At 44.8% G+C, this 18,654-nt stretch overlaps 1 protein-coding gene across 4 annotated transcripts in view; it reads left to right on the forward strand.

Moving 5' to 3' along the window:
• The window catches only part of FBLN1 (fibulin 1), a 103,887-nt gene that overhangs the window by 2,747 nt on the left and 82,486 nt on the right, over positions 1 to 18,654 (forward strand). For 3 of the 4 annotated variants that reach the window (XM_084811310.1, XM_084811312.1, XM_084811311.1), the window contains exon 2: positions 18,175 to 18,274. In XM_084811310.1, the coding sequence (XP_084667436.1) occupies positions 18,175 to 18,274 (100 nt within the window). Of the gene's footprint in view, positions 1 to 6,817; positions 6,934 to 18,174; positions 18,275 to 18,654 lie in introns of all 4 variants that reach the window. The other variant, XM_084811309.1, reaches the window with a different exon arrangement.

The raw sequence follows: 18,654 nt of genomic DNA on the forward strand, positions 1-18,654 counted from the left end.
TCAGCATTTAACGCCTCCAACTGCTGCCTGTGTGATGTCCAGCTAGGGTAGTAATGTTCTGTATTATCCGTTCAAGCTGCAAGATTACTGGATTTAGACATTAGTCTGTCATCCAGACATAAGGAAGTGGCCACCATGGTGCAGAGATAATGGGTAAATTGGCCTTTAGATGAATCTCTCCAGGTCTGGTTGGTGTGTCCTCCATGCTATATGGCTTGCTTGGTACGCTAAGCGCACCCGCAGAGCAACCAGAGAGGTAGAATACTGACATTCCTCAGGGGGGATGCAGGCAATCACCATGCTGCTAGAGATATGTGTAAATGGAGGCTTAGGCACAACCCTATGCATGTTTAGACAGAAGAAAGTCCTACAACCCCCAGTATTTCCCAGCCAGCCATGCTGGCTGGGGCATGCTGGGAGCTGTAGGACTTTTTTTCTGTCTAAACATGCATAGGATTGCACCCTTAACCTACACCAAAGATGGTCAGCTGGCGACCTAGGAGCCAGGTCCATCTCCGGAGGCAAACTTACTTGGCCTCAAATATTAGTCCTGATAAGATAAAAAGTTTGCCTGCAGTTTCACTCATAAGGAAACACTTAAAATTGTTTTTGAATTCTAAGATATACTGTTAACATCTGTCTCTGGGATTTAGTACATAACATGTGCATACGTAAAGTTGCTTGTAAAGCCTGAGCATGTGTGGGTTACTGGGGAGTCCCTGCTGCTAGATGTCGCAAGCTTTATTATGGAACCTGACCTCTGGTCTGGGAGTCGGTTTCTGCGCTAGAATCCCCTTCTAGCACCTGGAGCATCCAAAAATTGGACATCCCCAGCGTGCAGTGCTGAGGGAGCCACAGCCACCCAACTTCCTGCCAAGTATACCTATATAATATACAGGCAGATATTTTTGTCACTTTCAATACGTTATTTAACATTTTACAAGTATATGTTAAAAATGGTAAAGCGGCTTCAATATCTTGATATTTATTTGGACGAAAGTAACACCGATTTAAACAGATTTTTTTCCCCCTCTAAGTATGTTTAGGTTTGGATTGGGGTGTTGAGCTACAACCCTAAGCACTTTGGAGCAGGGGCTTGCCAGGGCTTAGCCCCATAACTTATTTTTGATATCCTGGAGTATATAAAATGATAAAGCAGGCTGTTTTTGAGCATGCACAAAGTGCTTTGCTTCACCACTTGCTAGTCACAGCTAGCCCCCACATTGTGGCCAGGGATCCAGTTAAGTCAGACACCTGACACTTAGTATTATTTTAGAAACTGTATAGTAACTTAACTGGAATCGCTGGGGATCCTCTTTAAAGTAAGCGGTATGTGGATGTAAAACCCCCGAAGAGCCAGATTTGTAACCTACAACGTTGTCCAGCCTACCATTACCTAGGATTCTGTTGACATCTGGCCCCACTTCACTGAGCCTCCTTTTCAGTCCCACCGTTCTCTCATACTTAGAGATGCTTCATATTTTGTGTAGTACTGCAGATATAACGGTTCTACGGTAAATATGTAATGACTGGGTTCACACAACACACTAATCCACACTCAGTGTTGCGTGTGGGTTGCTGATGTACTGTGGGTGATCGTGTTATCTGAATGCAATGTGTTTTCAGCAGGGTGGCTTGTTAACCATGCAGCATGGCTTGTTTTTCTTGAGCAAGCCACCTCGAGAACCCATCGTTTGTTGTTGGGTTGTCCAGGGTGGTTAACAAGTCACCTGCAGTAAAAGTGCTGTGTTCACATAACACGAATACCCACCCTGTGGAAAACACACTCTGTTCAGACAACACAATAACCCATGGTTCAACAACCATCCATGGTTCAACAACCACCCACACTCAACCACTGAGTGTGGGTTAGAATGTTGTGTGAACTCAGCCATCATATGAAAGGGAGATGCTTGCCCCTACACACCCAGGGGCCAGACAGTCGACGCTGGCACTTGGGTGCGTGTCCACTATATGTTCCTCAGTAGGGATGAGGCTCTTTTCCCATTCATTTTATGAATTAAGTGCAACAAATGCCACAATACTGACAGTCTCACATGGAACGGCTCTTAATTTAGATAGCTGAACACCTATCTCTGCCATGATCATGGACTGTTACTGCAGACTAGTTAGTGTGGAGTATCACCATTTGCTTCCTGTTTGGAGTCACTTGCACTGTTGAAATTCTCACTCCACACCAGCATATATTGAAAGAGTGGACAAACAGATGTCCCTTTCCCACTACATTGATTAAGCGAAGAATGGTGATTAAAGCAAAGCAGGTCAGGGTCTAACCAGTGCCTGGATGGGGGACTGCTTGGGAGCCCCGTGTATACTGCATTGAGTTCCATCATGGTAGATAAATAGGGCATAAATGAAATAACAGACAAAGATAGGGTAGTATGTAAGAATCACCAGTTCAGGGAGCTTTTGTTAATTGGAAGAGGGCTTCTTCTTTTCCCCTCCCCACAACATTACATATGCCAAAAATGACTGACAGCAATGTGTATGTGGGTGGGTTTTGTAGATTTGCCGTATGTGTCAGTTCCAGGCAATTCTAGTACAACCTTCAAACTGTAGAGTTCGAGGGGCTGACAAATTCTTATGTAGATTGATCTCATGATGTCAATGACAGACCACAGAGGCAAAACGTTTCAGTTAGTAATCTGATTGTCAGGCTTCTCTATGGAAACTGGGCACCATATTGCTATTGTACCTTTACAAAGTTCATCATTTGTCTGTCAGGAGGTCTGCCTAGATATAAATAAAAGTTAATTTCCAACATTCCATCCCAAACCTTATTCAGGTATACGTTCACCCCTCCCTCCCCACGTTGGGAGTGTGGAGCTCTATTCAGGTGTTATTAAACAGAAACCAGGGAGGGGACATGAGGTCACATGTGGCAGCTTTCCACCTCCAACCTCGCCATGCTGACAGAGAAGGTCTGACTGGCAACTGTGTTTAGCTCTTCCATGCAGTTGGGAGCCCTGTACAATCTCTTCTCCATCATCCCAGAGTGCAGGACACGGAATAATGGGCTCGAGTTACAGGAAGCCAGATTCCGGCTGAACATCAGGAAAAACATCCTGACTGTTAGAGCAATACAGCAATGGAACCAATTACCTGGGGAGGCGGTGGGCTCTCCCACACTGGAGGCATTCAAGACGAGGCTGGACAGCCATCTGTCAGGGATGCTCTGACCTGGATTCCTGCACTGAGCAGGGGGTTGGACTCGATGGCCTTGTAGGCCCCTTCCAGCCCTACTATTCTATGATTCTATGATCAGCTGAACACGGTTACAGTTTCCCCTCAGACCTTCCCTGTCTGAACAGGGAGGTTGGAGGAGGAGGAGCCAGGCCGGCGTACAAAACCACATGTCCCCTCCATGTTTTCTATTTATTAATGCCTGAATAGGGCTCCATTCTCCCAAGTGTCTGTTGCACTTTGACATGGCCAAGAAACAAAAGGGGGCAGATGTAGATGAAGGGGCAGGGCTATGAAGCTGAGAGCAGGCTTGATTCTCAAAAGCGGAGGTCACCAGGGCAGGGCAGGATTAGTCCCTCACAGCCCACTGAAAGCAACTTCTGTACCTGAGTGCAACTTTTGACTTTCTACTGCGGCGCAATCCTAAGTAGATAGGCGGCCGCCTCCAATCTCGCAGGCAACTGCCTATCCAAAGCAAGGCAAGAGAGGCATGGGGGGATCGTTCCCTCCGCTCCTCTCCTGCCTTGCTCTTTTTCACTAGACAGCCATTTTCGGCTGTCTAGCAATGGTGGGGGCTGGGGGGGGCAGCCGGGAGAGGAAGCTGCCATATGACATATAGGATGTGTTGTATGCTCCGCTCCACTCCCCTCGCCCTGAAACACCCCCCCAGCCCCGCTCCTTTTCAATCGCTCCATGCTCCTCTTGCAAGTGTGAAGGACGGGGCTTCTCTACGCTGCCTCCGAGGCAGCACAGACGAGGGGAGAATTCAGTTCTCCGGGAACCGACCTCGGAGTGCGGGCTCCGAGGTCGGTTCTCGGAATAGAGCATATCTTATGGCCTGCTAGACAATGTCTAGCGGCCATAGGATTGCTCTCTCCGTAGCTGCTATAGAGAAATGTAAACACTCCTTTGGCCCAATGTTGTCATTGGGACGAAACCTGACTCTACCCTGTTCCTGACAGGAGATAGACAAGCCTCTGCTCATGGGGCAACCTTAGTAGAGGCCTTCCTTTCCCTTCTGCTTGGCCTCACATCCTCAGCTGTCTGTTTCATACTTCCTTTTGAACGTACCCTCCCCCCACCCTTCCCATTGGATGGGTCTTTTGCCAATCTTAAATAGAATTCTATTCAGATAGGAAAAATAAACATCTCTGGGCATGATCTAGCCAAAGTCAATGAGATGCGTAACTCTTTTTTGCTTTTGAGACAATGAAACTTCAAAGTGCTTAATGCTGGCAGGATTGGACCTATTCTTTTTTAATGGTGAGGAAATTAGAATGGCAGGATTGCCCGACCTAGAGATTCAAACTATTAAAATATTAATAATTTCGTTAACATAATAATGTTAACATCGCCGTTGCTGCTTTTAACATCGTTGTTGGTTTTATTGTTGGCTTTGATTGTTCTTTAATTGTTTTTATATTTTTATCACTTTTAATATTTTAATTGTTTTTATGTATTTTATTGTTGTAAGCCGCCTTGGGAGGGCTTCTGCCCTGAAAAAGCAGCCAAGAAATACTTTAAATAAATAAAATAAGCAAATAATAAATGAGGTGTGTGCACACTGAGAATGAGCGAGTGCAATTTGCAGGAATTCTAAAATTATTAATGAGGGTCTTGGTGCAGAATAGACTTTAGATGGACACTGGAGATCCATGTGAGCAGAAAAGGAAAGAGAATTCAGCATCAAGTGCTTTTGTTCATGGGAGGGGGATTGGCATGATGCTGAGCCATGAGCTGATCCTACTTAACGAAGGATGTTTGAGCCATAGTTTTCGAACTAACTACAGTGTAGTTCCAAAAAGCCCACACAACCTTGAGAACTATTAGGGTCCCTTTATGCCGTCTCCTAACTGTGTGGGCACCACTTATCTGTGAATGACTCCCATACAGCTGGGAGAATGTTTTAATTTTTAAATGACCCAACCGTGCAATGGGGCCTGATTGTGAGGGTCCTCTGTGTGTGTGTGTGTGTGTGTGTGTGTGTGTGTCATTTCCATGGGAAGACCGACGTGATAGATCCATATAGTTGGACCATTTAAATGTTCTTCTAGCTATGCAAGGGCTACTCACAGATAAGCTGTTCCCATATGGTTGGGATGACATGTAAAGCAGGGTGCAGAACCTATTTCAGTCTGAGGGCCGAATTCCATTTGGGGAAACTCTCCCCCCAGCCACATTCCAGTGGTGGCCAGAGACAAAGTCAAAAGGGGTGAGTCCAAATTACCAAAATTAACAGCTTATTCTAGTTTAAAGCCCTTACTGTCAGTAACTAAGCCGTAGGAGAGACATTTTGACCTTTTAGAATGGGTGAAACACTGCACAAAAGCCAGGAAACTAATAATGATAGGTGGTTGAGGGAAAGAAGATGGTGTCTGGGGAAGGGGGTGTGATCTTCTGAGGAACCCCAGAGGGCCAGATTAGCCCTCCTGAAGGGCTGGATTTGGCCCTTGGGCCTGAGATTCTCCACCCCTGATGAAAAGTGTATTTTGGAAAAGGAATAATATGTGGATTATCTTCAGTTTACCAGATACTACTACAGCCTTATACAACCTAGTATGCTGCAGATGTTTTGAAGTGTAACTCCCAGCATTCCTGACCATTGGCCATGCTGCTTGGGCTAATGGGAGTTGAAGTCCAAAACATCTGGAGGGCATCAGGTTGCACTACAAGAATTTGTGGTTCCTGAATCTTGTTTACCCTTTGATTGTGGGCACATTCAGACAACGAGGATATTGATGTGTTTTTGCATTTCTTCCCCAAATGGTGAACATCCAATCAAGCTAGATTGTCTGATGAGTCCAATGAGCAATGGAAGGAAGTCAGAGCTGTCAATTATGGTCAGGATCTCCTAAACCTTTGATGGCAGAAATTCTGGAAATGGATCAGTCATTGCATTATTGCCCTGTGGTTTTACTTCTGGAAAACATCTGGTATTAGAAGGAAGTGGTATGGTACTTAAATAGCTATTGTATCGAATACATTACTGTCTCTTCTCTGTTCAATGGTTTTTCTATGACTCGTTCATAATTCTCTGCTCCCAATATACCATCAAAACCATGCATCCTTTCCCCCCCATTCCTTTCGTTGCCCCCATGGACAGTAGCGTGCTTTTGACAGCTCCTTATTTTTGCTTTGCAGTGTGTTGTGGTAGCGCTATTTTGCTGTTGTGCACTTGGGAGATAGGGTGATTGGAGCTGTAGAGAGCAGCTATCTTTTTAATTTCTGCTATGTCACGGTAGCATGGTAGTGCTATTTCGGTGTTTCAGAGGTGGTTTAGAGCTTTTTTCAGTGGCTATCTGCACCTCACTGCTAGACAGGTCTCAGAAACAGTGACTCTGTAGGTGATCTTTAAATACGCTTTAAGCCACTGTGGAGCTCCAGACAACACGATAAGCCATGATGGAATGGAAGAGATATTTTGAGGTCTTAATTGGGAGCTTTTCTACACGAGGCTGTTATCTACTTTTGGTTTTGTCACAGAATTGAGACCCGAGCTCTACACAAAGCCTTTCCTACTTTTCCACTACGTAATCTCTAGGTGGTGCTGTGCTATAGCTGAATAGTACAAATATACGAGTAGGAAAATACATTTTCTTTTGCTTTCAAACAGAATGCTGGACCCTAGATGGACCTTTGGTCTGATCCAGCAGGGCTCTTCTGATGTTCTTAAGTGGATGCATCTCTGCATGAGTTTCCTGCTCCAGCTGACCTTCTTCAAGTCAAGAGGTGTGTGCAAAATGGTGACTCTCAAACAGCATGGGGTGGCTTCTTTGAGGGAAACCTTTTCAGGCGTGAGTGTGGTGTGCCACTGGATGTAATTCAGAAAAAAAGTGTGCTCAGGTATTAGGATCTTGGACTTGTGTGTGCATAATTCATTCTTTGGCTGGTTCTTTAGCACATCTGGGTACATAGAACAGCCAGCTTAGTGGTATAACTAACTAACCATCTGGAAATGTGTGCATTGAGATTAATGAGTGAGCTTATGGTTTGTAACAGGAAAAAGATTCCAATGACCTTGTGCAATTGTGTGTGTGTGTGTTTTGTTTTGAGGTTATGATTTGTCCATGCATCTATTACAGTAGTAAATTTTATGTGAGTTTCTTGCGTTTGGGTTGGAGCTTGCGAAGGCCTGACCATTTAAGGAGTCTGTGGCATGTTGTTTTTCCAAGCTGAGCGTAGTGTGGCTCAACAAAGAAAACAGACCAAACAACTGGAAAACCGTCAGAAATCTTTGAGCTGTTGCCTTTAATGTTTTGACGGAAAATTTTACTGAAAAAGATTAGGAATGAGAATGTTTCCCTCAAGGCCCTCAATGTTAATTTTACACAAAGTGTAGTTCTATTTGGTAAAATGCTGTAATCTTAAAATTATAACAATCAAGTTTGTTGTCTTTGTTAATAATGTGCCATTGATGTGAGCAAAAAGAAAGATCCTTGCCTTTAGGAGCTTGCTGTCTAAATTGTTAGACAACAGAGGAAGTGGAGAATAATAAATGTAAGGGTAACGGAGATATGAATATGAACAAATGCAGTTACAGGTACTGAGGTTTGTGAGGGATTAGGACTAAAGAGTTAACTAAAAGGTTTCTTCGAAAAAGCAGATTTTTATCCTGGGAGTGCTTTCAGATGAGGCTTTATTGGGCCATCACCCAGCCTCATTGACAGAATTCTAGGGGGGTGGGGGGTCCAAACATTATCATCTTCCATTCATAACCCCACTCGTGTTTTCACACTGCTTCATCTGTCTTTTTTCTTACTGGGGAAAATCCATTAAGGAAGGAAAGACAGAACAACTGCACAATGCCTTCTAATGGCACAAGCTAATATAACCTCTACTTGTATGGGTCCTATGGGGCTTAATTAGAATAAAACTTGCAAAGATATAACCAAACAAACATGTCTTTAATAAGAATTACAATGATACAACACATGCAACAATTGCCCAGCACAACTAAATGTAAGAATTAGTCCTTCTGAGTCCAAACAGAATGATGGAGTTCTTGCTTGCAACTTTACTGTAGGCCAGTCCTGAAGTGTCTTTGGTTTCATAAGATGTTGGACATTTCTGTAGATACTTTAACTTCAGGCAACAGTGCAATACACAATTAGTAGCCTATACATCGTAGTTCAAGGTATTAGCCCTACAATAATAATATAAATATAACAAATATCAAAGATACAAAAATGATGCCTCATCCCCTTGTAACTGATGCCTCATCCCCTTGTAACTGGCTTTTCTCTAGCATTCAGCTTCCCAGCAGAACAAGCTGACTATTTTTGTCTGTTTTTCTCTTAGCCCGCTCTCTGAGTGAGGGCTCTGCCCCTAAGACCCTAAATCATCCAGTCTATAGGGGTTATACTAACGGTAGAACCCCTCCATCATGAAGCACCTTAAGTGGGAAGGAAGAGAGAAAAAGCTGGCACGTAGCTATTCAGGCAGGGAGTCCCAGGCATAAGGGGCAGTAAGGGAGAATTTATGGAGTGGTTTAAAGAGACTTGGAACCTGCTTGCCTGCTGAGGATGACAGAACGGGAGGAGCAAAGGCCATGCGCAGAGATACAGTGGAATGTGGGGCAGAGAGATGGGGGGCAGAGCAAGGCCATGGAGGGCTTTAAATGGAAGAGCAAGCTAATGTAAGGAAAAGAGAAAGACAATGTAGAGATTTTGGGAGAGGTACACATGGTTGGGACAGCAAGAGAGACGAATTATGTTGGCAGCTTTTTGACAAGCCTGCTTTTTATTGCTCAAAGAAAATTGATGATGACTGAGAAGTCCAAACAGTAGAGCTGCCAGCCCATGTAATAATTCACTGTCAATTAGTATCTTCATTTTAACCAACTGAATAAATAATTGGAAGCCTCGCCAAAGCCACCAATTTCGTTGCCATTTTGAGGTGGTGGATAAACTAAAGTAGTAAAAAAGAAACGGTAAATTGCCATTTATTGTTTGAACTAAAGCGTTAGTTGTTGGGTGTGTTACTTAGGGCTTGCAGCTTTCCCCAAATGAAGCTCTGTAAAACTGGTTTCTTTAGTTACTATGAGATGGCTGTATTCTGTCAAATTTCAGGCATAATTTTGGTAATGGGTCAGGCACTGCCAGCTTTGTGTATTTCTTTTTCTGTTGCCTTAAAGCCACATCTGTTTTTAATATGTATGCATGCTGAAATCACCTGTTACATGAAATGCCTTTTTATTTTCCAAAATGGAATAGGAGTGGCTAGGGTTACGTTTAAAGGGCCTTCTTGTTCCCTGCTCAGCCTGGATTTAAAACCAGGGCTTGAAGTTGGTTAACTAGCTCTGGTCAAGAGGGAACCTGGATAGGCTTAACTAAGGCTAATTGAAGTGCTGATGTATCTCATAATTATGATAATGGTAGGAGGGGGGAAGAAAGTGTCTGTGGGGAGGGAGAGAATGGAACCCTGCAGCCTGCACTTTGCTCTTAATCATACTTAATTAACAGCCAGCTCTGGTGTTTGCTTAGCTTAGGGATGTGAAAGTCAAAGTGGGTTGGAGGGCCAAAATCTCCAGAAAGCAGATAGCTGAGGGCAAACACAGTTTTTCACTGAAAAATACCGGGTTTGAAGGAGGAAGGGGGGCAGTGGCTAAGGACACATATGTACTTAACTTGTTTAAACAACAATCCAACCAACCAACCAACCAACCAACTAACCAACCAACCAGATTCCTGCCATTCAGTGCCAGTGTGCTGCCCTTCCAAATCCTGTCTACCTAAATCACTTCAACAGCACCACTATGGCTCCCAGCTGCCAGGACTTGCCCCTTCATTTTTTTTATTTATTACATTTTTATACTGCCCTGTAGCCGAAGCTCTCTGGGCCGTTCACAACAATCCAAACAATAAACTACCAGACAATAAAATACAGATGATAAGTTACAATGTGAAAGTTTAAAACTACAATATAAACATAAAAATAATCAAATAACTTCAGGCTTGAGCATCCCCTCTGCAGCTCCTCACCTTCTAAGCCCCCTTTCCCCACATGCTACTCTTGCCTTCCAAACGTGGTCGCTTGTGGAAACAGCTCCCCCTCCAGCCTAAACATCATTAGACCTGTTCACTGCTTTCCTTCCACATGCACTGAGGGGGAGGAGGGGACTCTGTCCACTGGCGTCTTTGCATTCGGCACAACATCTGGTCGCTCAGGGTTCCTGATGGTGTGGAGAGCCTACGGCTATAGGAGCATCGGCTGCCCTTTCAGACAATGCATGGCTGTCAGGGCAGGTTTGGTGGGCGAGGCCCTGCAACCCTCTCCATGTGTTTATGGGGCGGGGAGGTGAGTGAATCGAACGACTGGAATCTAAATTTCCCTTTTCACTATTACTGGCAAATGGACAAATGCGTTGTACATCGCCCTGATGAAGGGGGACTTAAAAAGGCTTTTAACAAACAAGTAATCTCTCACAGTCTGACACTGGTGTCAAAGTTTGATTTGCTGATTTAAATGGAAGGGACTGATGTTGAAGTCCCTTCAACATTTGCTAATTTTTAGCAAGTTTAGCAAATTTAGCAAATAATAATTGCTAAATTTGCTAATTTAAATGGAAGGGACTAATGTTGAAGTACGCAGCAGTAACCAGGTCAGCACAGTTCTGTTGATCTACTAAGGGTGCCACTTCTCAGCCTTGAGGGTCTCAATAATTTGCGTGGAGTGTGGTAGGCAAGTGGCCACCTACCTGGTCACCTTTCAGAGCATCCCTTTCCTCTCCAGGAAGCATAATAAGCCCGGGTCCTCTTCCAGAGTTAGGAAATGGGGAGTGTGTGTGTGGGGGTGATCCTCCCCAGGGTGACACAGTGGTTTTAAGTGCCTGGCCTTGTATTGCACTACCGCTCCGGAGGTGCATTGCACTTTGGGGGTTGTTCTGAGTGCCTCAGAATTCAGAATAAAATAGATGATTGTGGGTATTGTGTGCGAGGGGCAGGGGCACATTCCTGACCTTGTTCTGTTCTTTTTGAGGCACTGTGTGGACCCCAAAGCTCAAGATGGCATCATATACTAAACCTTGCAATTGGGGAGAGGGACAGAGTCCTGGCCAACATGAATTTTGGTTGGCTACCCAGGCTACCAAAATGTATTGAGCCCTGGTAGTACGACTGCCATGGGATACACAGGAGATCCCAAAAGGCCCCTTTGTTTCATATATTTTTAGCATTTTTTAAGCTTTGTTGGATATTTCGACAATACATGATAAAGGACTGTGAAATCATAGTCTTGCAGCATTAGTTACAAAATACAAATGTCTGCTATTTCCTATGTCTAGACTTTTATCTCAGGCTAGATTGCAAATTCAGGTCACCTGATGAGTTTCAACATCTGATACATGGAAACAACTATCTTGGAAAATTTGACGTGAGATTTGCACTGGCATATTCATAACCTTGTAATTGTAAGAAGACGGAAGACAGCTCTAATAATCGTTACTGACATCTTCCATATCACACACTTCCTAACTACTTGAACCTCTAATCCAGTGGTCATTGAAATTCCTCCAACTGAAGCTTTGGCCAACTGGACAATGTTTTCAGCCAGTTGTAAGGCTGCCATACTTTTTTTTGTTAAGCCTTAAATCACTTGGGTTCATTATCATGCATCCTGCTTATTGGCCTGCTGCAAAGTATCTGCCGTGTTAGTATATGTGCCAATGGCTGTCTAGCTTTCTTAAAAAAGGAGAGCCACACCTTGATGTGGCAGGGGCAGCCATATTTCCCCCTACCCCTATATGTCTGTCCTGTTCAGATATATATTGCGAGGTAGGGGTTTGTTTAATTTTTAAATCCAAGGGGGTGAGTGGGTGCTCTGCACCACCCTTCATGCCCATACTCTGGAGGTCGGGCTGGGCAGAAAAGTGCCTGAAGCAATGGAGGACGAGAGCGAAGGTATGTGTGTATGTAAGTTCAGCTCTTTTGGTGTGAAATACACACACACACACACACACCACTTTAATATGTGAATGGGGCAGGAGCATGACCAACACATGTGGTGGGAATAATTGAAGCCACAGAAAAGACCGCTTAGAAAAGCCTTGGGTTTGGGCTGACAGACAGTTCATTGCATAAGATAAAGGCAATCATGTGAATAAGTTCAGAAAAGTTATTAGCCCACTTTTTTTTTTTTTTGCTAGCCTCCCTGTTTACACATGCCTGTGGGCTTCATCACACAAGGCTAAAAATCCTGCAGTTTACCGGGGCTTCTGTTTCCAGAATCTTTGTGGGATTAGATCAGGTCCTTTCCACGTGGCTTTTTTCAAAAAACAAACTTCTATGTGTTTCATTGCAAAGCCACTAAGTGGCGCTGTTGTTTCATTTGCAATAAAAGCAGCTTTAAACAGTATACCTTCATTTATATCGACTCCATGGTGGGAGGAGGGAAAATGCCAAACTTTCGATGTCATGGAAAACAATGCAATATTGCTCACAAAGAGCAGGAGGTTCCCTGGAGGAGAGCTGCATCATGTACAGGACTCGCAAACTTCTGTAAGTAAGCAATCTCCATAGCACGATAAAAGCCCCGTGTGCAGGAGCCCTGTTTTAGTGACTTGCAGTATTAGACTTCTTCACATGGTGCATAGTTAAACTATGGAATTCACTTCCATAAGATGTAGTGATGGCCACCAATTTGGATGGCTTTGAAAGGGGATTGGACAAATTCATGGAGGAGAAGGCTGTCAGTGGCTACAAGTCCTGATGGCTATCTGCTGCCTCCAGTATCAGAGGCAGTATGCCTATGTACACCAGTTGCTGGGGAACATGGGTGAGAGGGCGCTGTTGTGCTCATGCCCTGCTTGTGGGTTTCCCGTGGGCAGCTGGTTGGCCACTGTGTGAACAGAATGCTGGACTAGATGGTCCCTTGGTCTGAACCAGCATGGCTCTTCTTATGTTCTTATGTTAAAAGAATACCCTTTTTTCTCTTCTGGTCATTTGAGATTCTTACTAGAGTAGAACAGAGGGCTAATGTAGGGTCAATTTATGGTCAGCAAATGTGGAGGATACAGCCCTAAGTCACATTATGAATCTTATAGTGGTTTTTGACTCTTTAATGAACTTCCAAGACCCCTGTTACACAGGGCTAAGCAACCTGGTGCCCTCCAGATGTTTTGAAGTCCAACTACCAGAATGCCCGACCATTGCCCATGCTGACTAGGGCTCATGGGAGTGAGAGAGCAATCCCATGGCAGCTGGACAGTGCCTAGATGGCCATAGGATTTTTCGGCTCCCAGAAACCGTGCTCCCCTCCCCTGCTGCCTCGTGGGTGGTGCAGTTCTTCCCTGTCTCCGTGCTCATAAATGCAGCATGGAGCAGGTGAAAGGAGAAGGTTCCGGGCGGCGGGGAGGGGCGGAGACCGTGGAAGCATCGTTACAACGCTTCCTATGGGCCGTGCGGCTCCCCCCCCAGCTCCCGCTCTGAAGTCCCAGAGCACAGAGGAGAGGATCCCCTCTTTGCTTCTCCCACCCTGCACTGGATAGTTGGAGGTGGCCAACTATCCCAATAGGATTGTGCCCTTAATAGTCCAAAATATCTGTGGGGCACCACGTTGCCTACCTGTGCTGTAACATATAGAGCAGGCATGTGTTCAGACATACAAAACATAGCTGTGCATAACCTTGACCAAGTTTTCGCAGGAATGGTAAACATGTATCTAGACCATACCACTTCAGGTTGCAGGTGAGGCTCACGCGATAGAACACTTCTCTAGAGGGAAAACGTCATCCCTGCACATGGAAAAGTAGCAAGCTAGTTGCTAGAATAATTTTAGTAGGTAGTGTTTTTGTTTAGAATGAAATAGTTAAGCAAGCTTTTTGGACCTGTGAGCAGATTTGGGAATTTGAGAAACTGCTGTGTGCGCCACTGCAAAATGGCTCCCATGGAGGATGTGTCTAGTCACATAATGGCTGCTGTGGGGATGTGGCTAGTCAAAAGTGAGCTAAAGAGATGCTGGGGGGAGAGAAATAGAGATTTTAGAGGCTGGGATGGAGGGGGAAACAGCAAGGCAGAGGGGAGAGAAAGAGGAAGGCTAGATGTTAGAAAGGGAGAGAGAGAAGGCTACCCTAACATTTTTTTAAGGTTAGATTAACCAAAAATTTTTGAAGGGGGCAGGGAGTGGAGAGCTTTGTGGGCACCTTTGCAGGTCCCCACAGGCAGCGCATTGAGGAACCCTGGTTAAGCATGTTGCAAAGACGGCCGATGAAAAGCCATATATCAGCTTTGTTAGGGACATAGTGAGAGCAGCCGCCTAGGCAAATAATGACACAGTTTGTAACTTCGGATTGGATCTGTGCCTGCATCCTAGCAGTACAGATGTTGGACAGCCAGCAGCTGGGTTCTCTGAGCAGTGAGAAGTTGAGAACCTGGAATTTCATCAAGTGCTGGTTCCTGGGGCTGTAAAACTGGGAACCTAGCCAAGGTGTAGAAATGACTAGTTACAGCACTAAGGCCCTTGCTATGACACCAGCAACAGTGTCACCACCCCCTCACTATGCTGCAGGTCTTGGAGCGGCCTTCTCCAATGTGGCGCCCTCCAGATGTTTTGGATCACAACTGCCATGATCCCCGACCATTGGTTACGCTGGCTGGGGCTGATGGGAGTTGTCATCCAACACCTCTGGAGGGCACCATGTTGGGGAAGGCTGCCCTGGAGCCTATCGGGAGGGCCTTAGTGCAGCCTGGAGGTGTCCCCTAGGTTTCATATGCTGCAAGTTCCTGAAGGAGCAAGGAGCTGCTACTGCCTCATCACTGCACCAGAGGTCGTCAGGCAGCAAGGCCATGCCTACTATGGTTCTGGGATACCCTTGTGCCTCACTAGGCCTCCTCATATACGCTGAGGCCTCTGTTGTAGTGAGGGGGTGATGGAAGGCTGCCCTGCTAACGCAAAGGCTCTGGAGCCTGCCAGAAAGTGGTAGATCTGAATCTACTCTGGAAATGCTTCTTCCTAATTTGGATCCTGGAGCACCGGCCAGGTTGTGACTGGGACAGAACCCTGCTTTGTCCCTTACAAATGAGAAATCCTGCACATGCACAACTCATCAGCTGTGAAGAACAGGCATGATGCTTTTTAACCTGCTCATGCATACCTGACTACAAAGAAGAATAGACTCCAATTTTCTGTTTTTTTGTACGTTCAGGAATAAGTCATGTTGCTGGACCCAAATCACAATTAGAGTGACTCATTTATTAGTTCTGATGTTCCTGCTGTGTGCTGAACTTTTGTGCATGAAATATTAAGTATGTCTGTAATCCTGTGGCTCATTAACAGTGTTTATTTTGCTAGATCTGGCCATTGTCCACAAATAATATGAATACTAAGGTTGCAGTGTATGGACATAGTTAGGCTGCTTAAATCCCTCTGCTTTGAGTAACATAACTATGTGCAGCATTGTAGTCTAGCTTAATTGTTTTTGGTATGTTTTTTTCTTTTGACATATGATTTATGTCAGCTGTATATTTAATTTTCCATTCTTTGTGATTTTCATTTCTTTAATTTCCATGTGTATTCTTTCCTTCCACTTAAGGCTTAAGGGACGTCTGCATCTTTTGCAGGGGTTTAAAAACAGTTTTTTCTTTACTTGTGGTTTCTGTTGTCTAAGGATGTTACCTCTGCATCCTACAGTGCAATTGGGTTGGGAAACTTCTTTTCATCTGTGCAGATACCAGCACATATCAGTGCACACAGCTTTCCCCTTCCCAGTTTAAAGGGGGTTTAAAGTTAATTTTGAAGAAGGATCATGATACACAGTTTATTTATTTAAAGTATTTTTACCATGTTGTTCTGCTGAAAAGGCTCCTTGAAGAGCTTATAGATCAATTAAAAAGAGAGAATCCCTGCCCCCATCAACTGGCTTAAAATTTAAAAGATACACCACAAAAGGAAGAGGGGATGAGGAGGGGGGGGGGAAGCAGAAAGAAGCATCTGTTCTTAAAGTTAGAGAGTTCTTATAACAGCCAGCTGGGATGGAAACACTTCAGGGAGAAGAGGCAAAAGGAACTGATCTCTCACCAGAGCTGATGGAGTGGCCCTGCCTCCCTTCCCTCCCTATGCTGCATCCTGATGGAGTGGCTGCTGCTAGAAGACAGTGGAGGGAGAGCCAAAAGCAGCTGGTGTCTCAGCAGAGCTGAAGAAGTGGTACTGTTTCCTTTCTCTCCCTCTGCTTCAGCCTCCTGGGGTGCCTTCACACTGAGCTTTTATCCTGTGATTGGGATTGCTCCTTCACGGAATTCACGGAATTTTGCGGGCTCTTTACATGACACCATGATCATTCAAGGCATCTCCTGCACTAAATGCACTTTGTTCCGTTTTTAAGTAGATCGCAGTTAATAAGCTATCAAATTACCCTGTTGTGTTCCACTTCAGTTTCCTCCGTGAAAAGAGGAAAAGCGACAAGAAGAGGAGCGAGATCCATGAAAGATAATGGAAGACTCAGATACGGGGAGAAGGAGGGGAAAGGGGGTGGGGGAAAGCAAGCGGGTGAAAAAGGGCGACGTTGTGATCCTGCATTTAAAACGGAAGCAGAAAGCCCCGTTTTAAATGCAGGACTTTAGGGTGGTGTAGAGATGTCCCTAATCTCTCAGCAACTATTAGCCATGATAGCTAAATGTAACTTTCATATTCAGAGGCAGTATAGCTCTGAATACCAGATGCTGGGGACAGACAACAGGTGAGGGCTCTTGCATTTTTTGCCCTGTTTATGAGCTTTCCAAAAGCACCCAGCTGGTAACTGTGGAAAACAGAATGCTGGACTAGATGGAACTTTGGTGTGATCCAGCAAGGGGCTGCTTACGTTCTATTTGCACGCTTACAGTTGCTCAAGGCATATACACCTCATTCAGAATTGCACTTGAGCATCTCTCCTGCCCAACGCTTGAGCATCTTTCAAGTACGAGAGATGCCAACATTCTGTTTTGGATGAGAAAGAGGTACAGGAAGTGCATTGCACTTGTATTTGCTGGTCCTCAACATCCATGTCATGTCTAATGCCACATTTGTTATAGAAGCAACTGAGAGTCTTATAGCAGTTTAGGGCGCAATCCTATCCAGATAGGTGGCCGCCTCTGAACTCGGACGCGACTGCCTATCCAAAGCAGGGCAGGAGAAGCATGGAGGGGATTGTTCCCTCCGCGCTCCTCCTGCCCTGCATTTTCGGCTAGACAGCCAATTGCGGCTGTCTAGCCATGGGAGGGCTGAGTGGGGTGGGGGGAGGCTGCTGTACAACACATAGGATATGTCGTACCTGCATCTCTGCCCTCCCTGCCCCAGAACACCCTGATTTGGCCGCTCTGCACTCCTCTTACGAGCGCAGAGGATGGGGTTGTTCTGTGCTGCCTCCGAAGCAGCACAGAAGTGCGGGGGGGTTGGTTCTCCAGGAACCAACTTCGGAGCGCAGGGTCCGAGGTCGGTTCCTGGAAAACCGGATATCCTATCGCCATCTAGCGACTGCCTAGTGGCCATAGGATTGCTCCCTTAAAGACTTACAGACTTGCAATGCAATCCTGAACCTATTTACTCAGAAGTCAGATCCTCTGATTTTAATGAGACTTACTCCCATATAAGTGTTCATAGGACTGCAGACATCTTGTGGCATAAGCCTTGGTGGCGTTTTAGCAGATACAGTGGCATATAAATGTTAATAATAAATAAACTGTTCTGGAATAGAGCCCACCTAATCGGATATATCTGATGCTTAGTGTCATCAGAACACTATGATGCAGAACAGAGAGAGAAAGAGAGAGAAAATGGTAAAGCAGATGTTCCTGCAATGTAGTAGAATGATGCTCATTTTAGCTTCCCTTTCTGTAAAGGTTAGAAATTATATTTCACTGTGATGTGATTGTATGATTCCTTGAGAGGTGATTGGGAGATATGGGATAGGAGAAGAGGAAAGTGAATTGACTTGTAATTGAATTCCCTCAATCCCATTTGCTAAGTGCTTATAAAACACACTGCTTTTTCTTTCTGCAGAAACCTCAGTGGAGAGCTGTTGCACACGTGGATATGAATGGGCAAATCAAAAAAAAGACTGCAGTTCTCTGCCGTTAAATCCTGACTCCAAAGAATGCAGGTATTCTTCAAAGCAATTTGTTTGCCTGTTGTTATAACAACAGACAGAATGACCCTGTTGGCTTTGAACATCCCTGTCTTTACTCCTACTACACGTTTCCCATATTTCCTTAGAAAACCTAGTTTCAGACATTGACTGGAGATTTGTTCACACTACTATTCTTTAGTGGAAAATCTGGTCCCCTTACTCTATCCAAAAGCTGTACTCTTAAGAGAACCTTTTTTGGGGAAAAGATTTGTTGTCTTGCTTTTCTTCTCCTTCTCGTTTTTTTAGATTTGTAATTGTAGATTTCCTGGCTTGATTTATTTTTAGGTATGGAAAGAATGTGTTTTGCAATCATGTCTGTCACTACTTTCTGAAGTTTTGCATTTATATTGGCG

The sequence above is a fragment of the Heloderma suspectum genome, chromosome 7, assembly GCF_057233095.1.
Source record: "Heloderma suspectum isolate Gila_16-S chromosome 7, 16-S_ref, whole genome shotgun sequence".
In the NCBI taxonomy this organism is placed as follows: domain Eukaryota; kingdom Metazoa; phylum Chordata; class Lepidosauria; order Squamata; family Helodermatidae; genus Heloderma; species Heloderma suspectum.